The sequence below is a fragment of the Mobula birostris genome, unplaced genomic scaffold, assembly GCF_030028105.1.
Source record: "Mobula birostris isolate sMobBir1 unplaced genomic scaffold, sMobBir1.hap1 scaffold_2407, whole genome shotgun sequence".
In the NCBI taxonomy this organism is placed as follows: domain Eukaryota; kingdom Metazoa; phylum Chordata; class Chondrichthyes; order Myliobatiformes; family Myliobatidae; genus Mobula; species Mobula birostris.
Window position 1 is genome coordinate 1 of NW_027275456.1, and position 23,456 is coordinate 23,456.

At 56.2% G+C, this 23,456-nt stretch overlaps 1 protein-coding gene and 1 pseudogene across 2 annotated transcripts; one reads left to right on the forward strand and one right to left on the reverse strand.

Annotated features, from left to right (window-relative positions):
- The first annotated feature begins 475 nt into the window (after positions 1 to 475).
- Positions 476 to 23,421, forward strand: LOC140192740 (transmembrane protein 17-like). Of its 2 annotated transcripts, XM_072250246.1 has the most exons (5): positions 476 to 788; positions 4,905 to 5,067; positions 7,143 to 7,256; positions 8,799 to 9,061; positions 22,884 to 23,421. In XM_072250246.1, the coding sequence occupies exons 1-5, from the start codon at positions 760 to 762 to the stop codon at positions 22,900 to 22,902; spliced, it is 588 nt and encodes a 195-aa protein (XP_072106347.1). In that variant the 5' UTR covers positions 476 to 759; the 3' UTR covers positions 22,903 to 23,421. The 2 variants fall into 2 exon arrangements, with proteins under 2 accessions (XP_072106347.1, XP_072106348.1); XM_072250247.1 differs by lacking the exon at positions 476 to 788 and having other exon boundaries at positions 4,909 to 5,059.
- LOC140192739 (FACT complex subunit SSRP1-like) overlaps positions 14,249 to 23,456 on the reverse strand; it is a 35,907-nt pseudogene continuing 26,699 nt past the window's right edge.

The window sequence follows — 23,456 nt, forward strand, 5'->3', positions numbered from 1 at the left end:
CAGGAGCCTAAGGACCCACACCACCAGGTTCAGGGACGGTTATCACCCCTCAACCATCGGGAAGGAGGTACAGGAGCCTCAGGACCCACACCACCAGGTTCAGGGACGGTTATCACCCCTCAACCATCAGGAAGGAGGTACAGGAGCCTCAGGACCCACACCACCAGGTTCGGGGACGGTTATCACCCCTCAACCATCAGGAAGGAGGTACAGGAGCCTCAGGACCCACACCACCAGGTTCAGGGACAGTTACCACCCCTCAACCATCAGGAAGGAGGTACAGGAGCCTCAGGACCCACACCACCAGGTTCAGGGACAGTTATCACCCCTCAACCATCAGGAAGGAGGTACAGGAGCCTCAGGACCCACACCACCAGGTTCAGGGACAGTTATCACCCCTCAACCATCAGGAAGGAGGTACAGGAGCCTCAGGACCCACACCACCAGGTTCAGGGACAGTTATCACCCCTCAACCATCAGGAAGGAGGTACAGGAGCCTCAGGACCCACACCACCAGGTTCAGGGACAGTTATCACCCCTCAACCATCAGGCTCTTGAATCTCACTCTCCCATCACGTTCCTACAACCTATGGACTCACTTTCAAGGACTTTTCATCTCATGTTCTGGATATTTATTGCTCATTTATTTATTATTATTTCTTTCTTTTTGTATTTGCCTGAACGCCTGAGTTGGCCAGTCTTTGATTGCTCCTGTTAGAGTGATTACTCCCTCGATTCACTGCGGATGCCAGCAGGAAGATGCATCTCGGGGTCATACATGCCGACGTGTACGTACTCTGCTCGTCTCTTAAATTTTACTAGTGTATCTGCCTCCACCACTGACTCGGGCATTCCATGCACCAACCACTCTCTGAGTAAAAAATCTTCCTCTAATATCCCCCTTCAACTTCCCACCCCTTACCTTAAAGCCATGTCCTCTTGTATTGAGCAGTGGTGCCCTGGGGAAGAGGCGCTGGCTGTCCACTCTATCTATTCCTCTTATTATCTTGTACACCTCTATCATGTCTCCTATCATCCTACTTCTCTCCAAAGAGTAAAGCCCTAGCTCCCTTAATCTCTGATCATAATGCATACTCTCTAAACCAGGCAGCATCCTGGTAAATCTCCTCTGTACCCTTTCCAATGCTTCCACATCCTTCCTATAGTGAGGTGACCAGAACTGGACACAGTACTCCAAGTGTGGCCTAACCAGGGTTTTATAGAGCTGCATCATTACATCGTGACTCTTAAACTCTATCCCTCGACTTATGAAAGCTAACACCCCATAAGCTTTCTTAACTACTCTATCCACCTGTGAGGCAACTTTCAGGGATCTGTGGACATGTACCCCCAGATCCCTCTGCTCCTCCACACTACCAAGTATCCTGCCATTTACTTTGTAGTCTGCCTTGGAGTTTGTCCTTCCAAAGTGTACCACCTCACACTTCTCTGGGTTGAACTCCATCTGCCACTTCTCAGCCCACTTCTGCATCCTATCAATGTCTCTCTGCAATCTTCGACAATCCTCTACACTATCTACAACACCACCAACCTTTGTGTCGTCTGCAAACTTGCCAACCCTCCCTTCTACCCCCACATCCAGGTCGTTTCCAGGACCATGGTGCGACATGAAACTACACTGAACTAACTACGTAAGAAAAAACACAGAAACTACACTAGACGACAGACCTACCCAGGACTGCATAAAGTGCAGGCATTACAATAAATAATAAACAAGACTTTGGTGGCAAAAACAGGAAAACAGATTATTATCTGAATGATGGCCGATTAGGAAAAGGGGAGGTGCAACGTGACCTGGGTGTCATTATACACCAGTCATTGAAAGTGGGCATGCAGGTACAGCAGGCGGTGAAAAAGGAGAATGGTATGCTGGCATTTATAGCGAGAGGATTCGAGTACAGGAGCAGGGAGGTACTACTGCAGTTGTACAAGGCCTTGGTGAGACCACACCTGGAGTATTGTGTGCAGTTTTGGTCCCCTGATCTGAGGAAAGACATTCTTGCCATAGGGGGAGTACAGAGAAGGTTCACCAGATTGATTCCTGGGATGGCAGGACTTTCATATGAAGAAAGACTGGATGAACTGGGCTTGTACTCGCTGGAATTTAGAAGATTGAGGGGGGATCTGATTGAAACGTATAAAATCCTAAAGGGATTGGACAGGCGAGATGCAGGAAGATTGTTCCCGATGTTGGGGAAGTCCAGAACGAGGGGTCACAGTTTGAGGATAAGGGGGAAGCCTTTTAGGACCGAGATTAGGAAAAACTTCTTCACACAGAGAGTGGTGAATCTGTGGAATTCTCTGCCACAGGAAGCAGTTGAGGCCAGTTCATTGGCGATATTTAAGAGGGAGTTAGATATGGCCCTTGTGGCTAAAGGGATCGGGGGGTATGGAGGGAAGGCTGGGGCGGGGTTCTGAGTTGGATGATCAGCCATGATCGTACTGAATGGCGGTGCAGGCTCGAAGGGCCGAATGGCCTACTCCTGCACCTATTTTCTATGGTGTCCACGGGGGGTGGGGGTCATGGACACTGCCTTGTGTTTAGAACCGGGGGGGGGGGGGAAGAGTCCCACAGCACAGAAATAGTGGGGAACCCCTGGTCTTGAATCAGCCCCGGTCGGCATCGATCGCCCCTCCTGCAGAGGGAGAGGAGGAGAGGCCGTCCTCGCTGACTTCAGCCTCGCTTGCCCCGTGCCTCCGTCGGGGGGGTGGGGGGGGGCGCGATACCGTCGACCATGGGCTGCCCGTTAACAGGGACACGATGTGGAGGGTGCAGAAGAGGTTCACCAGGGTTTCGAGGGCATGTGCTGTCGAGAGAGAGAGGCTGGGTGAATTTGGGTTGTTTTTTTTCCCCCTGGAGGCTGAGGGGAGATCCGAAAGGGATTTATAAGATTATGAGAGGCTTAGATAGGGGATGGGATGGGATGGGATGATCTTTATTGTCATTTATACATAGAAACCATAGAAACTACAGCACAGAAACAGGCCTTTTGGCCCTTCTTGGCTGTGCCGAACCATTTTCTGCCTAGTCCCACTGACCTGCACACGGACCATATCCCTCCATACACCTCCCATCCATGTATCTGTCCAATTTATTCTTAAGTGTTAAAAAAGAACCCGCATTTACCACCTCGTCTGGCAGCTCATTCCATACTCCCACCACTCTCTGTGTGAAGAAGCCCCCTCAATGTTCCCTTTAAACTTTTCCCCCCTCACCGTGAACCCATGTCCTCTGGTTTTTTTCTCCCCTTGCCTCAGTGGAAAAAGCCTGCTTGCATTCACTCTATCTATACCCATCATAATTTTATATACCTCTATCAAATCTCCCCTCATTCTTCTACACTCCAGGGAATAAAGTCCTAACCCATTCAACCTTTCTCTGTAACTGAGTTTCTCAAGTCCCGGCAACATCCTTGTAAACCTTCTCTGCACTCTTTCAACCTTATTAATATCCTTCCTGTAATTTGGTGACCAAAACTGAACACAATACTCCAGATTCGGCCTCACCAATGCCTTATACAACCTCATCATAACATTCCAGCTCTTATACTCAATACTTTGATTAATAAAGGCCAATGTACCAAAAGCTCTCTTTACGACCCTATCTACCTGTGACGCCACTTTTAGGGAATTTTGTATCTGTATTCCCAGACCCCCTAGGTACACTGAAACTCTGTTTGGCTTCCTCTCAGGCAATTAAATAAAGCAGTAGATAAAAACAAGGCAGTAATAGAAAAACAGTATTAAATAGATAACGTAGCAGAAAATAAGTTGCAGCAATACCAGAATATTGCAGTAATGCAGAAAGTGCGGTTAGTGCAAGTATTGGAGTCCTTGTGGGGTGCTCACAGTTTCTGCCCTTGACTGGTGTGATCGAGGCCACAGCTCTGGGATAGAAGCTGTTCCTCAGTCGATTCGTTCTGGCTCTCAGTGCCCTGAACCTTTTGCTGGACAGCGGCGGCTCAGACAGGGAGTGGCCGGGGCACGCTGTGTCTCTGGTTACGCTGATCGCTTTCAATAGACAGTAGGTGCAGGAGTAGGCCATTCGGCCCTTCGAGCCAGCACCACCATTCACTGTGATCATGGCTGATCATCCACAATCAATATCCAGTTCCTGTCTTATCCCCGTATCCCTTCACTCCGCTATCTTTAAGAGCTCTATCCATCTCTTTTTTGAAAGCATCCAGAGACTTGGCCTCCACAGCCTTCTGGGGCAGAGCATTCCATATATCCACCACTCTCTGGGTGAAAAAGTTTTTCAACTCCGTTCTAAATGGCCTACCCCTTATTCTTAAACTGTGGCCTCTGGTTCTGGACTCACCCATCAGCGGGAACATGCTCCCTGCCTGCAGCGTGTCCAATCCCTTAATAATCTTATTATGTTTCAATAAGATCCCCTCTCAGCCTCCTAAATTCCAGAGTATACAAGCCCAGTCGCTCCAATCTTTCAACATATGACAGTCCCACCATCCCGGGAATTAACCTCGACAACCTATGCTGCACTCCCTCAATAGCAAGAGTGTCCTTCCTCAAATTTGGAGACCAAAACTGCACACAGTACTCCAGGTGTGGTCTCACCAGGGCCCTGTACAGCTGCAGAAGGACCTCTTTGCTCTTATACTCAATTCCCCTTGTTATGAAGGCCAGCATGCCATTAGCTTTCTTCACTGCCTGCTGTACCTGCATGCTTGCTTTCAGTGACTGATGTACAAGATCACCTAGATCTCGTTGTACTTCCCCTTTTCCTAACTTCACTCCATTTAGATAATAATCTGCCTTCCCGTTCTTACCACCAGAGTGGATAATCTCACATTTATCCACATTAAACTGCATCTGCCCACTCACCCAGCCTGTCCAAGTCACCCTGCGTTCTCCTCGAACAGGGAGTGGCCGGGGGTGTGTGGTGTCTCTGGTTATGCTGATCGCTTTCCTCCTGAGCATACTGGAAGAGATAGCGTCCAGTCCCAGGAACTCCATCCTGACAATTCGTTGGAGGTGGCGGAAGTTACGGAGAATAATATGTTGGACCCGGAGGCTGGTGGGTTGGTAGGTGAGGACCAGGGGAACCCTATTCCTAGTGGGGTGGCGGGAGGATGGAGTGAGAGCAGATGTACGTGAAATGGGGGTGATGCGTTTAAGAGCAGAGTTGGCGGAAGTTACCTCCAACGGGATCCCACCACTAAGCACATCTTTTCCTCTCCCCCCCCCTCTGCTTTCCGCAGGGATCGCTCCCTATACGACTCCCTTGTCCATTCGTCCCCCCCATCGCTCCCCACTGATCTCCCTCCTGGCACTTATCCGTGTAAGCGGAACAAGTGCTACACATGCCCTTACACTTCCTCCCTTACCACCATTCAGGGCCCCAGACAGTCCTTCCAGGTGAGGCAACACTTCACCTGTGAGTCAGCTGGGGTGATATACTGCGTCCGGTGCTCCCGATGTGGCCTTTTATATATTGGCGAGACCCGACACAGACTGGGAGACCGCTTTGCTGAACATCTACGCTCTGTCCGCCAGAGAAAGCAGGATCTCCCAGTGGCCACACATTTTAATTCCACATCCCATTCCCATTCTGATATGTCTATCCACGGCCTCCTCTACTGTAAAGATGAAGCCACACTCAGGTTGGAGGAACAACACCTTATATTCCGTCTGGGTAGCCTCCAACCTGATGGCATGAACATTGACTTCTCTAACTTCCACTAATGCCCCACCTCCCCCTCGTACCCCATCCGTTATTTATTTATATACACACATTCTTTCTCTCTCTCTCCTTTTTCTCCCTCTGTCCCTCTGAATATACCTCTTGCCCATCCTCTGGGTCCCCCCCCCACCTTGTCTTTCTCTCTAGGCCTCCTGTCCCACGATCCTCTCGTATCCCTTTTGCCTATCACCTGTCCAGCTCTTGGCTCCATCCGTCCCCCTCCTGTCTTCTCCTATCATTTTGGATCTCCCCCTCCCACTTTCAAATCTCTTACTCGCTCTTCCTTCAGTTAGTCCTGACGAAGGGTCTCGGCCCGAAATGTTGACTGTACCTCTTCCTACAGATGCTGCTTGGCCTGCTGCGTTCACCAGCAACTTTGATGTGTGTTGCTCCAAATTAGATCTCACCAACGTCTGATACAACTTCAACATAACACCCCGTCTCCCGTACTCAATACTCTGACTTATGGGCCTTTAGCCACCAGAGTTTAAAAGAATGAGGGGTTATCGAATATCATTGAAATCTATCGTATGGTGAAAGGCCTCGACAGAGTGGATGTGGGGAGGACACTTCCTATAGTGGGGGAGTCTAGGACCAGAGGACACAGATAGAGTGGATGTGGAGAGGATGTTTCCTGTAGTGGGGGAGTCTCGGACCAGAGGACACAGATAGAGTGGATGTGGAGAGGATGTTTCCTGTAGTGGGGGAGTCTAGGACCAGAGGACACAGATAGAGTGGATGTGGAGAGGATGTTTCCTGTAGTGGGGGAGTCAGGGACCAGAGGACACAGATAGAGTGGATGTGGAGAGGATGTTTCCTACAGTGGGGGAGTCTAGGATGGAGGGATGTGCATTTAGAACGGAGATGAAGAGAAACATTTATTTTGAGATACAGTGTGGAAGACGCCCTTTCATCTGGGTTGCCCAGCCACTCCTGAACCCCAACCTGCTCACGGGACTGTTCACAATGTCCAGCTGACCTACGAACCGGTACGTCTTTGAGCAGCGGGAGGAAACCGTGTTACCCAGAGGAAACGCACGCATTCGCGGGGAGGGAACGTAGAAACTCCTTACGGAGGGACGATGGGGGTTGAACCCCGATCTCACTCAGACTCCCCCAGCTGTGATGGAGTCACACTCTCCCCTCCAACACTTTGGTACCCACGGTAGCAGTGGGGGGGGGTAGGGGGGTGAATCTGGAATTCATTGCTCGGATGGCTGTGGGGGTCGAGTCACTGGGTATATTTAAAGCAGAGTTTGACAGGTTCCTCATTAGTCAGAGAGAAGTCAGGCGAGTGGGGGGGGGTTGAGAGGGATAATACATCAACCCCAATGGAATGGCGGGGCGGACTCGATGGACTGAAAGGCCTAATTCTGCTCCGACGTCTGATGGCGTCTCTCCGGTCTCACCCCCCCAGTACGAATACCTGAGCACGTACTATCAAATCACGCTGATCGCGCTGATACTGGTGATGACGCTAGTCGAGGTCGTCCGGCTGTACCTGGGATATGTCGGCAATCTGCAGGAGAAGGTCAGCGAGGGGGGGAGGGGGAGGGGATGATAGGAAGATGGAGGGGAGGAGAGGATAGAATGGATGGATGGAGGGGAGGGGAAGGGATGGATGGAGGGGAGGGGAGGGGATGGATGGAGGGGAGGGGAGGGGATGGATGGAGGGGAGGGGAGGGGATGGATGGAGGGGAGGGGAGGGGATGGATGGAGGGGAAGGGATGGATGGAGGGGAAGGGAAGGGATGGATGGAGGGGAGGGGAAGGGAAGGGGAGGAGAATGGATGGAGGGGAGGGGAGGAGAGGGGAGGAGAGGGGAGGGGAGGAGAATGGATGGAGGGGAGGAGAGGGGAGGGGAGGAGAATGGATGGAGGGGAGGAGAGGGGAGGGGAGGAGAATGGATGGTGGGGAGGGGAGGGGAGGAGGATGGATGGAGGGGATAGGAGGATGAAGGGAGGGGAAGATAGGAGGATGGAGGGAGGGGAAGATAGGAGGATGGAGGGAGGGGAAGAGGAGGAGGGGAGGGAGAGGAAGAGGAGGGGAGGGAGAGGAAGAGGAGGAGGGGAGGGAGGGGAAGAGGAGGAGGGGAGGGAGGGGAAGAGGAGGAGGGGAGGGAGGGGAAGAGGAGGAGGGGAAGAGGAGGAGGGGAGGGAGGGGAAGAGGAGGAGGGGAGGGAGGGGAAGAGGAGGAGGGGAGGGAGGGGAAGAGGAGGAGGGGAGGGGGGAAGAGGAGGAGGGGAGGGGGAAGAGGAGGAGGGGAGGGGGAAGAGGAGGAGGGGAGGGGGGGAAGAGGAGGAGGGGAGGGGGGGGAAGAGGAGGAGGGGAGGGGGAAGGGGAGGAGGGGAGGGGGAAGGGGAGGAGGGGAGGGGGGAAGAGGAGGAGGGGAGGGGGGAAGAGGAGGAGGGGAGGGAGGGGAAGAGGAGGGGAGGAGAATGGAGGGGAGGGGAGGGGAATGGATGGAGGGGAGGGGAGGGGAGGGGAATGGATGGAGGGGAGGGGAGGGGAGGGGAGGGGAGGAGAATGGATGGAGGGGAGGAGAGGGGAGGGGAGGAGAATGGATGGAGGGGAGGGGAGGAGAATGGATGGAGGGGAGGGGAGGAGAGGGGAGGGGAGGGGAGGGGAGGGGAGGAGAATGGATGGATGGTGGGGATAGGAGGATGGATGGAGGGGATAGGAGGATGGAGGGAGGGGAAGATAGGAGGATGGAGGGAGGGGAAGATAGGAGGAGGGGAGGGAGGGGAAGATAGGAGGAGGGGAGGGAGGGGAAGATGGGAGGAGGGGAAGATGGGAGGGGGAGGGGAGGAGGGAGGGGGAGGAGGGAAGAGAGTTGGAAGGGATGAGGAGGGGGGAGTTGGGAGGGAGGGAGGAGGGAGGGATAAGACGAGGGGGAGGGGGAGGGAGGAGGGGGAGGAGGGAGGGGAGAGAGTTGGAAGGGATGAGGAGGGGGGAGTTGGGAGGGAGGGATAAGACGAGGGGGAGGGGGAGGAGGGAGGAGGGAGTCAAATACAGTCCCCCCATCCCCCTCCCTCCCCTCTGTCTGTCACTCACCCTCCTCCCTCCATCCCTCAGGTGCCCCAGCTGGCCGGCTCGTGGCTCCTCACCCTCCTGCTCCAGCTGCCGATGCTCCTGTTCCAGCTGCTGACCCCCCACCTCTGGGTGCTGCCGGCCGAGTGGGCCTCCTCGCTGCTCTACCTGGCCCTGCTGCTCTCCCAGGCCCTGCTGGCCCTCCTGGCCCTCCGCCGCCTCGCCTCCCAGCTGGAGGCCCGCTTCCGGCTCTCCCACCTCCGCCTCGGCGAGGCCTGGGGCCCCTCGGCCGCCCCTCCCTCCTGGAGGTGAGGGAGAGAGGGAGCGGTTGGGAAGGTGAAGGGTGAGGGGAAAATGGATCGACTGTGATGAAATGGCAGCATGGACTCGATGGGCCAAATGGCCTAATCGTGTTCCTGTGTCTTCGGGTCTGGGTCAAGGGAGGGAGGGCAGACAGGGAGAGGAGACGGAGAGGTAGAAGGGGGAAACAGAAGGTTTGAGGGGGAGGGAGATGGGGAAAGAGGGGTCAATGGGAATGAGGGAGGAGGGGAAAGGGTAAACTTTGGAGGGGGGGTCCCATGCCTGCCCCCCCCGGCTGCTCCGAGGTGGGAGGGGTGGTGTAGGAGAGAGGGAATTGCCAAACGATCTCATCTCTCTCTCTCCGACTGTTCAATAAATACGCTTCAACTCACCCTCTCGCCCCTGTGATTGTGTGCGTGGGGGAGGCTGTTTGCCTCAGGTAGTGAGAGGTCCCCCCGTCCCTCAACACTCCCCACCGGTCAGTGTCCCACCCTCGTACGCCGAGTCCCCCCGTCCCTCGACACACCCAATCATTCATGGTGCGTGTCTGACCCTCGTACGCCGAGGTCCCCGTCCCTCGACACTCCCCACCGTTCAGTGTCCTACCCTCGTACGCCGAGTCCCCCTGTCCCTCGACACTCCCCACTGTTCACGGTGTACGTCCCACCCTCGTACGCCGAGTCCCCCCGTCCCTCGACACACCCAATCATTCACGGTGCGTGTCTGACCCTCGTACGCCGAGGTCCCCCTGTCCCTCGACACTCCCCACCGGTCAGTGTCCTACCCTCGTACGCCGAGTCCCCCTGTCCCTCGACACACCCACTGTTCACAGTGTGTGTCCTACTCTCGTACGCCGAGGTTCCCCTGTCCCTCGACACTCCCCACCGGTCAGTGTCCCACCTTCGTACGCCGAGTCCCCCCGTCCCTCGACACACCCACTGTTCACAGTGTGTGTCCTACTCTCGTACGCCGAGGTTCCCCTGTCCCTCGACACTCCCCACCGTTCACGGTGTGTGTCCTACCCCCGTACGCCGAGGTCCCCCTGTCCCTCGACACACCCAATCATTCACGGTGCGTGTCCGACCCTCGTACGCCGAGGTCCCCCTGTCCCTCGACACTCCCCACCGTTCAGTGTCCTACCCTCGTACGCCGAGTCCCCCTGTCCCTCGACACACCCAATCATTCACGGTGTACGTCCCACCCTCGTACGCCGAGTCCCCCCGTCCCTCGACACACCCAATCATTCACGGTCAGTGTCCGACCCTCGTACACCGAGGTCTCCCTGTCCCTTGACACTCCCCACCGTTCACGGTGTGTGTCCTACCCCCATACGCCCAGAAATCGATGTCCACGCCATCAGGTCGGAGGCTAACCAGATGGAAAACAAGGTGTTGCTCCTCCATCCTGAGCGATTGCAAGTTTCTTTCCTGTAATACCACGGGCTTGGAGCTTGTCAGGCAGCCTCGTGTGGCACCTTGCCAAAGATCTTCTGAAAACCCAAGCGTACCACATCCACCGGTTCCCCTTTGTCCATTCCGCCTGGCATTTCCTCAAACATTTCCAACAGATGGTTCAGGTCTGATTTTCCCCCCAGGGAAGCCATGGTGATGAATGTCCCTCACCAGCATATCCCTCCAAACCTTTCCTATCCGTGTCCCTGTCCGAGTGTCGTCAATGTACCTGCCTTGACCACTTCCTCTGGCAGCCTGTTCCACAGACAGACCACCCGTATCCCTCTAAACCTTTCCTATCCGTGTCCCTGTCCGAGTGTCGTCAATGTACCTGCCTCGATCACTTCCTCTGGCAGCCTGTTCCACAGACAGACCACCCGTATCCCTCTAAACCTTTCCTATCCGTGTCCCTGTCCGAGTGTCGTCAATGTACCTGCCTTGACCACTTCCTCTGGCAGCTCGTTCCACAGATGGACCACCCGTATCCCTCTAAACCTTTCCTATCCGTGTCCCTGTCCGAGTGTCGTCAATGTACCTGCCTTGACCACTTCCTCTGGCAGCTCGTTCCACAGATGGACCACCCGTATCCCTCTAAACCTTTCCTATCCGTGTCCCTGTCCGAGTGTCGTCAATGTACCTGCCTCGATCACTTCCTCTGGCAGCTCGTTCCACAGACAGACCACCCGTATCCCTCTAAACCTTTCCTATCCGTGTCCCTGTCCGAGTGTCGTCAATGTACCTGCCTCGATCACTTCCTCTGGCAGCCTGTTCCACAGACAGATCACCCGTATCCCTCTAAACCTTTCCTATCCGTGTCCCTGTCCGAGTGTCGTCAATGTACCTGCCTTGACCACTTCCTCTGGCAGCTCGTTCCACAGATGGACCACCCGTATCCCTCTAAACCTTTCCTATCCGTGTCCCTGTCCGAGTGTCGTCAATGTACCTGCCTCGATCACTTCCTCTGGCAGCTCATTCCATAAACGGACCACCCGTATCCCTCTAAACCTTTCCTACCCGTGTCCCTGTCCGAGTGTCGTCAATGTACCTGCCTCGATCACTTCCTCTGGCAGCTCATTCCACAGACAGACCACCCGTATCCCTCTAAACCTTTCCTATCCGTGTCCCTGTCCGAGTGTCGTCAATGTACCTGCCCCGACCTCTCCCTCTGGCAGCTCGTTCCATAGACAGACCACCCGTATCCCTCTAAACCTTTCCTATCCGTGTCCCTGTCCGAGTGTCGTCAATGTACCTGCCCCGACCTCTCCCTCTGGCAGCTCGTTCCACAGACAGACCACCCGTATCCCTCTAAACCTTTCCTATCCGTGTCCCTGTCCGAGTGTCGTCAATGTACCTGCCTCGGTCACTTCCTCTGGCAGCTCATTCCACAGACAGACCACCCGTATCCCTCTAAACCTTTCCTACCCGTGTCCCTGTCCGAGTGTCGTCAATGTACCTGCCTCGATCACTTCCTCTGGCAGCTCGTCCCACAGACGGACCACCCGTATCCCTCTAAACCTTTCCTATCCGTGTCCCTGTCCGAGTGTCGTCAATGTACCTGCCCCGACCTCTCCCTCTGGCAGCTCATTCCACAGACAGACCACCCGTATCCCTCTAAACCTTTCCTATCCGTGTCCCTGTCCGAGTGTCGTCAATGTACCTGCCCCGACCACTTCCTCTGGCAGCTCGTTCCGTAATCGGACCACCCTCTGGGCAGCGTGACGGTTAACAGATTGCCTCACAGCGCCTGCAACCCAGGTTCGACTCCCACGGCCGTAAGGAGTTGCGTGCTGTCTCCCCGTGGGTTTCCTCTGCTTTTGCAGAGATGTCTGGGTCGGGTGAATTGTCTGCATGGGTGCAATCTGGCAGCGGGGACTCACTGCAGCGGGATTAGGGGACAAACTTATTCTTCCTGTTTCACTTTGGTTGTTTCTGCTTGAGTGTTGGTATAATCACCTGTACAAGTTCACTCAGTTTAATCTCTTGTCGGGCTTCCAACCGGATACAGGAATCTATCGTAACCGACGCTTTGATGACGAAAACTCTGCCATCTTCATCCGGGGTGATGCCTGGGCACGTCCAGTCCGGTGGTGTTTATACCCCCGACGTCCATCCCTCCTGATTGGATGAGGCCTAACCAATCAGGTTTCTGCTCTCTCACCTTGCTTCCACTGGAATTCCAGATCTTGGAGCGAGAGCTTCGTCTTTTGTTGAAATTCTGTTCCTCGAGTTTTATTTCAATGGTCCCCTTCACCAGGCGGTCCCGGAGGCCGTTGCCGTGGCCCAGTGGTTCTGTGTCAAAGTCAGTCCTCCGGCCGTTGTGAATACAGTGTTCAGCTACGGCCGGTGTCTCCCGGATTCACCTCCTGGGCTCCTTGATGGCAGGCTCCTGTCGTGTGTCCCGTCTGGCAGATGTTCCCTGCTCCTCGTGCACAGAGGGTCCTGTAAAAAGCCACCCGACCTCAGTCCCAGATCATCTTCGCCCCCACGTGGGCTGGGATTGCAGCCTCCTTACGGGGTTGTAGGTGGTATTAATCTGGTATTTCCTCAGGATCCTGGTGATCCTTCCAGAAACAGTGGGAATATGGGCAGTCGTGACGGATTCCTCCTTGTTGCAGTTTGCGGGATCCTCTGTGCACGAGGAGCAGGGAACATCTGCCAGACGGGACACACGACAGGAGCCTGCCATCAAGGAGCCCAGGAGGTGAATCCGGGAGACACCGGCCGCAGCTGAACACTGTATTCACAACGGCCGGAGGACTGACTTTGACACACAGCTACTGGGCCACGGCAATGGCCTCCGGGACCGCCTGGTGAAGGAGACCATTGAAATAAAACTCGAGGAACAGAATTTTAACAAGGACGAAGGTCTCACTCCAAGTGAGAACTGGAATTCGATTGTAAACAAGGTGGGGCAGAGGAAACCTGATTGGCTGAGGACTAACCAATCAGGAGGAATGGACGTCGGGGGTGTAAATACCATCGGACTAGACAGGCTCAGGTATCATCGGTGATGAAGATGGCAGAGTTTCTCATGACGGTTGTGACCCATACCTGCACCCGCTGGAAACCCGAGAAGAGTTTAGTAAGTCATATACGCTGGGAGGGCTCTCGATCTTTGATCAGTCCACTCCAGCAGTTTGTTCCACAGCCGGTTCTCGCGGACGCACGAGGTTCTGCAGACGCCGGAAACGCTGAGCGACGCTCACAAAATGCCGGGGGAGCTCTGCGGGTCGGGCAACATCCACAGTGGGGAGGAAACAGTCGACGTTTTCCATCCTGACGCAGAGGGTCGACAGCTTATCCCCCTCCGTGCGGGGGGACGGAGAGGGGGAGATGGAGGCATGTCAGCTCGGGCTCAGGGTCAGGGAAGTAGGGGAGTTGTATACCGACGGTCCGGGCATCACGCGACAGCCGGTGAATCTGCAGCCTGTGCCCAGGGTCCGGTCCCCCTGGCGCCAGAGGACTGCCCGTGGACGGGAGGAGGCCTGGTTGGCCAAAACGCTGTTGACGTGCCCCACTGACAATGCGATTAATAAGTGACAGTCCGCTGGCTGTGTCCCCCTGTGCACGATCGAAAGCACCCCGCCAATTCGCACAAAGACTTTTGAGGGATTTATGGACCAGGACCCCAAGATTCCCCCCTCCCTCCGGAGCCCCCACACCGGTAAAAATCCCGCCCTCCAGACTGCGCAGGACCGTCACACTCGACCTTCCGAAAGTCAGAAAACGCAGGACACGAGAAGATTACAAAAAAAAAGACTTCCTTTATTCCGTTCAGCCAGGGGGGGAGGGAGGGTTTCCACAGTCCTGGCCCTCCCCACTTCACTCCGCCCCGGAGCGAAGACAACAAGGGGTTGGGGGGGGCAGAAATTTCTGTGCCCCGTCACCCTCGCCCACACAGCCTAGTCCGATCCCGAACCCTCGGAGGAGGCCACACTGCTGGCACCTTTATCTGAATCCTGGTCCGGGGGGGTGTGTGTGTGTTGGGGGGAGAGAGGTAAAGGGAGACAGTCAGTACGTTTCTGGAGAAAACCATTCCAACCCCCCCCCCCCCCGTGAGGCCCTCTTCGCCCCCACCCCACTCCCGGGGGCCCCTCGTCTCCCCTCCTCACCCAATCACCCAATGCCCCCGGCGCCGTGACCCTCAGCCGCCCCCCTCCTACGCTGACGCTCACCTCGCTGCCTGAGGAGCTCTCATCACTAGACACAAACTCTTTGCTCTTGTAACTGTCGTTGATACCTTTGACAGGGCTCTTGGACATTGTCCGGGAGCTCGTCGTCTTCTCTCCTTTGCCCTTCGACTTCTTGGGCGAGTCCCTGAAAGGGGAGGGGGGAAAGACGGGTGTCAGAGTCCCACGGTGCAGAGCTAAGGCCCCTTTGCTGCATCTCCAGCCAAGCCAGTCCCGTACCCCTCTAAACCTTCCCTATCCGTGTCCCTGTCCGAGTGTCGTTAATGTAGCTGCCTCGACCACTTCCTCTGGCAACCTGTTCCACAGACAGACCACCCGTATCCCTCTAAACCTTTCCTATCCGTGTCCCTGTCAGAGTGTCGTCAATGTACCTGCCCCGACCACTTCCTCTGGCAGCTTGTTCCACAGACAGACCACCCGTATCCCTCTAAACCTTCCCTATCCGTGTCCCTGTCCGAGTGTCGTCAATGTACCTGCCCCGACCACTTCCTCTGGCAGCTCGTTCTGTAAACAGACCACCCGTATCCCTCTAAACCTTTCCTATCCGTGTCCCTGTCCGAGTGTCGTCAATGTACCTGCCTCGGTCACTTCCTCTGGCAACTCGTTCCATAGACAGACCACTCGTATCCCTCTAAACCTTTCCTATCCGTGTCCCTGTCTGAGTGTCGTCAATGTACCTGCCCCGACTACTTCCTCTGGCAGCTCGTTCCACAGACAGACCACCCGTATCCCTCTAAACCTTTCCTATCCGTGTCCCTGTCCGAGTGTTGTTAATGTACCTGCCTCGATCACTTCCCCTGGCAGCTCGTTCCACAGACGGACCACCCGTATCCCTCTAAACCTTCCCTATCCGTGTCCCTGTCCGAGTGTCGTCAATGTACCTGCCTTGACCACTTCCTCTGGCAGCTCATTCCACAGACAGACCACCCGTATCCCTCTAAACCTTTCCTACCCGTGTCCCTGTCCGAGTGTCGTCAATGTACCTGCCCCGACTACTTCCTCTGGCAGCTCGTTCCACAGACAGACCACCCGTATCCCTCTAAACCTTTCCTATCCGTGTCCCTGTCCGAGTGTGGTTAATGTACCTGCCCCGATCACTTCCCCTGGCAGCTCATTCCACAGACAGACCACCCGTATCCCTCTAAACCTTTCCTATCCGTGTCCCTGTCAGAGTGTCGTCAATGTACCTGCCTCGATCACTTCCTCTGGCAGCTCGTTCCACAGACAGACCACCCGTATCCCTCTAAACCTTTCCTATCCGTGTCCCTGTCCGAGTGTCGTCAATGTACCTGCCCCGACCACTTCCTCTGGCAGCTCATTCCACAGACAGACCACCCGTATCCCTCTAAACCTTTCCTATCCGTGTCCCTGTCCGAGTGTCGTCAATGTACCTGCCTTGACCACTCCCTCTGGCAGCTCATTCCACAGACAGACCACCCGTATCCCTCTAAACCTTTCCTATCCGTGTCCCTGTCCGAGTGTCGTCAATGTACCTGCCCCGACCACTTCCTCTGGCAGCTCGTTCCACAGACAGACCACCCGTATCCCTCTAAACCTTTCCTACCCGTGTCCCTGTCCGAGTGTGGTTAATGTACCTGCCCCGATCACTTCCCCTGGCAGCTCATTCCACAGACAGACCACCCGTATCCCTCTAAACCTTTCCTATCCGTGTCCCTGTCCGAGTGTCGTCAATGTACCTGCCTCGATCACTTCCTCTGGCAGCTCGTTCCACAGACAGACCACCCGTATCCCTCTAAACCTTTCCTATCCGTGTCCCTGTCCGAGTGTCGTCAATGTACCTGCCCCGACCACTTCCCCTGGCAGCTCATTCCACAGACAGACCACCCGTATCCCTCTAAACCTTCCCTATCCGTGTCCCTGTCCGAGTGTCGTCAATGTACCTGCCCCGACTACTTCCTCTGGCAGCTCATTCCATAGACGGACCACTCTCTGGGTGAAAATTTGCCTCTTGGTCCCCTATCAAATCTCTTTCTCCGTCTCCTGTGCCCTCTGGTTCCTGATTCCCCGACCCTGGGGAAAAGTCTGTGCACATTCACCCTATCTGTGCCCCTCGTGGTTTTACACACCTCTGTAAGGTCACCCCTACACTCCAGGGAATAAAGTCCCAACCTGCCCGAACTCTCTCCGTAACTCAGTCCCTCGAGTCCCGGCGACATCCTCCTAAATCTCCCTCTGCACTCTTCCCAGCTCGACGGCATCTCTCCCACAGCAGGACGACCAAAAACCGAACACAGTACTCCAAGTGCGGCCTCACCGACGTCTTGTACAACTGTGAAGTGACCTCCCGTCTCCTGTACTCGGTGCCCTGACCGACGAAGGCCGGCGTGACAAACGTCTTCTTCACCGGCCTGTCTACCTGTGACCCACTTTCAGAGAACTGTGTCCCCGTACCCCGAGGTCCCTCTGTTCTACAAGACTCCCCGGGGTCCCGGTCTCCCGGTGACCCCACTTACAGAGAACTGTGTCCCCGTACCCCGAGGTCCCTCTGTTCTGCAAGACTCCCCGGGGTCCCGGTCTACCGGTGACCCCACTTACAGAGATCTGTGTCCCCGTACCCCGAGGTCCCTCTGTTCTCCAAGACTCCCCGGGGTCCCGGTCTACCGGTGACCCCACTTACAGAGATCTGTGTCCCCGTACCCCGAGGTCCCTCTGTTCTCCAAGACTCCCCGGGGTCCCGGTCTACCGGTGACCCCACTTACAGAGATCTGTGTCCCCGTACCCCGAGGTCCCTCTGTTCTACAAGACTCCCCGGGGTCCCGGTCTACCGGTGACCCCACTTACAGAGAACTGTGTCTCCGTACCCCGAGGTCCCTCTGTTCTGCAAGACTCCCCGGGGTCCCGGTCTACCGGTGACCCCACTTACAGAGATCTGTGTCCCCGTACCCCGAGGTCCCTCTGTTCTCCAAGACTCCCCGGGGTCCCGGTCTACCGGTGACCCCACTTACAGAGATCTGTGTCCCCGTACCCCGAGGTCCCTCTGTTCTCCAAGACTCCCCGGGGTCCCGGTCTACCGGTGACCCCACTTACAGAGATCTGTGTCCCCGTACCCCGAGGTCCCTCTGTTCTACAAGACTCCCCGGGGTCCCGGTCTACCGGTGACCCCACTTACAGAGAACTGTGTCTCCGTACCCCGAGGTCCCTCTGTTCTACAAGACTCCCCGGGGTCCCGGTCTACCGGTGACCCCACTTTCAGAGAACTGTGTCCCCGTACCCCGAGGTCCCTCTGCTCTACAAGACTCCCCGGGGTCCCGGGCTACCGGTGACCCCACTTTCAGAGAACTGTGTCCCCGTACCCCGAGGTCCCTCTGCTCTACAAGACTCCCCGGGGTCCCGGTCTACCGGTGACCCCACTTACAGAGAACTGTGTCCCCGTACCCCGAGGTCCCTCTGCTCTACAAGACTCCCCAGTGTCCCTGTCTACCTGTGACCCCACTTTCAGAGAACTGTGTCCCTGTACCCCGAGTACTACAATACTCCCCAGGGTCCCGGTCTACCTGTTGAATCGGAACATCCACTCTATCTGTGTCCTCTGGTCCTAGACTCCCCCCACTACAGGAAACATCCTCTCCACATCCACTCTATCTGTGTCCTCTGGTCCTAGACTCCCCCCACTACAGGAAACATCCTCTCCACATCCACTCTATCTGTGTCCTCTGGTCCGAGACTCCCCCACGATAGCAAACATCCTCTCCACATCCACTCTATCTGTGTCCTCTGGTCCTAGACTCACCCACTACAGGAAACATCCTCTCCACATCCACTCTATCTGTGTCCTCTGGTCCTAGACTCCCCCACTACAGGAAACATCCTCTCCACATCCACTCTATCTGTGTCCTCTGGTCCGAGACTCCCCCACCACAGGAAACATCCTCTCCACATCCACTCTATCTGTGTCCTCTGGTCCTAGACTCCCCCACTACAGGAAACATCCTCTCCACATCCACTCTATCTGTGTCCTCTGGTCCTAGACTCCCCCACTATAGGAAACATCCTCTCCACATCCACTCTATCTGTGTCCTCTGGTCCTAGACTCCCCCACTACAGGAAACATCCTCTCCACATCCACTCTATCTGTGTCCTCTGGTCCTAGACTCCCCCCACTACAGGAAACATCCTCTCCACATCCACTCTATCTGTGTCCTCTGGTCCCAGACTCCCCCACTATAGGAAACATCCTCTCCACATCCACTCTATCTGTGTCCTCTGGTCCTAGACTCCCCCACTACAGGAAACATCCTCTCCACATCCACTCTATCTGTGTCCTCTGGTCCTAGACTCCCCCACTACAGGAAACATCCTCTCCACATCCACTCTATCTGTGTCCTCTGGTCGTAGACTCTCCCACTATAGGAAACATCCTCTCCACATCCACTCTATCTGTGTCCTCTGGTCCGAGACTCTCCCACTATAGGAAACATCCTCTCCACATCCACTCTATCTGTGTCCTCTGGTCGTAGACTCTCCCACTATAGGAAACATCCTCTCCACATCCACTCTATCTGTGTCCTCTGGTCCTAGACTCCCCCCACTACAGGAAACATCCTCTCCACATCCACTCTATCTGTGTCCTCTGGTCCCAGACTCCCCCACTATAGGAAACATCCTCTCCACATCCACTCTGTCTGTGTCCTCTGGTCGTAGACTCTCCCACTACAGGAAACATCCTCTCCACATCCAGTGTAGAGGCCTTTCAATATTCGATAGGTTCATTCCCACGAACTCTGTGCCAGATTAAACGAAATCCCTTCTGCTGGTACAATCTCCGTCTCCCTCCATTCCCTGCATCTCCCCGTGTCTGTCGGACAGCCTCTCGAACCACCCACCCCTGGGCAGCACATCCCAGACTCCCACCGGTCTGTGTGTGTGAAAAAAACAGACACACCCATCCCCACCTTCCAGACACTGACTTCTTCCTGAAGGCCTCTGCCTTCCCGCTGATCCGGTAGTCGTCCATTTTCTTCTCGTAGTCCTTCTTCGCCAGGGCCGCCTTTCCATCCCACTCCTGCAGGGAGAGACGGGCGTGTGGGGACGGAGCAGAGGGGAGAGGGGGCGAAAATATCAGAGCCCAACGTCTCACAAACCAGGGAGGGTCGCAGGGGAGAGAGAGGACAACAGAGACAGGGGCGTGTCAGATACAGGAGGGGGTGACGGAGACGGGGAGGGGTGTAGGGGAGGGAGGGGGTGACGGAGATGGGGAGGGGTGTAGGGGAGGGAGGGGGTGACGGAGACGGGGAGGTGTGTAGGTGAGGGAGGGGGCGACTGAGACGGGGAAGGGTGTCGGGGAGGGAGGGGGTGACGGAGACGGGGAGGGGGTGACGGAGACGGGGAGGGGTGTAGGGGAGGGAGGGGGTGAGGGAGACGGGGAGGGGGTGAGGGAGACGGGGAGGGGGTGAGGGAGACGGGGAGGGGTGTAGGGGAGGGAGGGGGTGACGGAGACGGGGAGGGGTGTAGGGGAGGGAGGGGATGACGGAGACGGGGAGGGGGTGACGGAGACGGGGACGGAGGGGGTGACGGAGACAGGGTGGGAGGGAGGGGGTGACAGTTAACCAAAACACTCACCTCCTTTTTATCCTTGGACATGGCCTTCCACAACTCTCCTGCCTTCTTGGAGAGTTCGGTCACACTAATGCCAGGATTGTCCGATTTAATCTTCTCCCGGTTAGCATTCAGCCACAGCATGTAGGCAGACATCGGCCGCTTGGGAGCGCTGGGGTCCTTCTCCTTCCCCTTCTTACCCTGCGGAGTGTCAGTGAGATCATCCACAGCGTCAGACCCTTCCTCGTCCCATCACACACTCCCGGGGTCAGACACAGAGTGAATCTCCCTCCGCACCGTCCCATCACACACTCCCGGGGTCAGACACAGAGTGAATCTCCCTCCGCACCGTCCCATCACACACTCCCGGGGTCAGACACAGAGTGAATCTCCCTCCGCACCGTCCCATCACACACTCCCGGGGTCAGACACAGAGTGAATCTCCCTCCGCACCGTCCCATCGCACATTCCCGGGGTCAGACACAGAGTGAATCTCCCTCCACACCGTCCCATCACACACTCCCGGGGTCAGACACAGAGTGAATCTCCCTCCGCACCGTCCCGTCACACACTCCCGGGGTCAGACACAGAGTGAACCTCCCTCCACACCGTCCCATCACACACTCCCGGGGTCAAACACAGAGTGAATCTCCCTCCACACCGTCCCATCACACACTCCCGGGGTCAAACACAGAGTGAATCTCCCTCCACACCGTCCCATCACACACTCCCGGGGTCAGACACAGAGTGAATCTCCCTCCGCACCGTCCCATCACACACTCCCGGGGTCAGACACAGAGTGAATCTCCCTCCGCACCGTCCCGTCACACACTCCCGGGGTCAGACACAGAGTGAATCTCCCTCCACACCGTCCCATCACACACTCCCGGGATCAGACACAGAGTGAATCTCCCTCCACACCGTCCCGTTACACACTCCCGGGGTCAGACACACAGAGTGAATCTCCCCCCACACCGTCCCATCACACACTCCCGGGGTCAGACACAGGGTGAATCTCCCTCCGCACAGTCCCATCACACACTCCCGGGGTCAGACACAGAGTGAATCTCCCTCCGCACCGTCCCATCACACACTCCCGGGGTCAGACACGGGGTGAATCTCCCACCACACCGTCCCATCACACACTCCCGGGGTCAGACACAGAGTGAATCTCCCTCCGCACCGTCCCACCACACACTCCCGGGGTCAGACACAGAGTGAATCTCCCTCCACACCGTCCCGTCACACTCTCCCGGGGTCAGACACAGAGTGAATCTCCCTCCGCACCGTCCCATCACACACTCCCGGGGTCAGACACAGAGTGAATCTCCCTCCACACCGTCCTGTCACACACTCCCGGGGTCAGACACAGAGTGAATCTCCCTCCGCACCATCCCATCACACACTCCCGGGGTCAGACACAGAGTGAATCTCCCCCCACACCGTCCCGTCACAGACTCCCGGGGTCAGACACAGAGTGAATCTCCTTCCACACCGTCCCATCACACACTCCCGGGGTCAGACACAGAGTGAATCTCCCTCCACACCGTCCCGTTACACACTCCCGGGGTCAGACACACAGAGTGAATCTCCCCCCACACCGTCCCATCACACACTCCCGGGGTCAGACACAGGGTGAATCTCCCTCCGCACAGTCCCATCACACACTCCCGGGGTCAGACACAGAGTGAATCTCCCTCCGCACCGTCCCATCACACACTCCCGGGGTCAGACACGGGGTGAATCTCCCACCACACCGTCCCATCACACACTCCCGGGGTCAGACACAGAGTGAATCTCCCTCCGCACCGTCCCACCACACACTCCCGGGGTCAGACACAGAGTGAATCTCCCTCCACACCGTCCCGTCACACTCTCCCGGGGTCAGACACAGAGTGAATCTCCCTCCGCACCGTCCCATCACACACTCCCGGGGTCAGACACAGAGTGAATCTCCCTCCACACCGTCCTGTCACACACTCCCGGGGTCAGACACAGAGTGAATCTCCCTCCGCACCATCCCATCACACACTCCCGGGGTCAGACACAGAGTGAATCTCCCCCCACACTGTCCCGTCACAGACTCCCGGGGTCAGACACAGAGTGAATCTCCTTCCACACCGTCCCATCACACACTCCCGGGGTCAGACACAGAGTGAATCTCCCTCCACACCGTCCTGTCACACAGTCCCGGGGCCACCTACCTCAGCCCGTTTCTTTGGGGCTTTCTCCTTGACGATCTTCGGCTTCTTGGCCGGGACCTTCTTGTGCCTCTCGTCGTCGCTCTGCTCCTCCTGGCTGCTGGACGAACTTCCTGCCGCGTTGCTGTCATACCTGGGGAGGGAGGGAGGTGCGTTCAGACCGACTGCCATTCGCCGGCCAGTCCCCTGCATCGCAGGCAGGCCCCAAACCCCCACCTCGGCCTGGCCCCGCCCGCAGGAAAGTCACTCCCCCCGCACCCACAGGCTCTTCACACACCCAGTCCTGCCCCTCCAAATGAACCTAGCTCAAATAACAACAGAAAGCCCCACCCACACATACAGATCCCGTCCCTCCAAGACGGGAGGAGAGAGAGCAGCACGCCACGCGTCCGCTGCCCTCCGGTGAAAAATGATATTGTATCTGTTAAATAGGGGCCGTGGACAATTCTGATTTGATGGAGATGGACGTGGAAGCACAGAGGAACACCCGGAGAAATTTCTGAGACGCCCGTCCGCTGGTGTCCTGACTGCGCGGCCGGGAACCTTCCGGAGGGAAGGCCTGAAAATCCCCGGCCTTGCCTGCTGCTGGCGACCGAGGTTGAGGTCGAATCGGTCGGGCAGAGATGGCGCTCAGTGCTCGGTGTCGGAGGGTCAAAGTTTTCGGGTGACTCAGAGTCAGACTGTGGTCGGGCATGGCAAGGAGAGTTTTTCTTCCTTCTCCCGTCTGCATGAGATGTGGGACATTTGAGAAACTTTGAACTTTTTACTGTGCTCATGGACTTCTTCATCAAGTTATGGTATTGTTGCACTGTTGTCACTATATGTTATAATTATGTGGTTTTGTTAGTTTTTTTCAGTCTTGGTCTGTCCTGAGTTTTGTGATATCACACCAGAGGAATATTGTATCATTTCTTAATGCATGCATTACCAAATGACAATAAAAGAGGACTGCGTGTCTTCATAATCTAAATCTAGTAAAAAAAAATTAGCCCCCCCCCCACACAG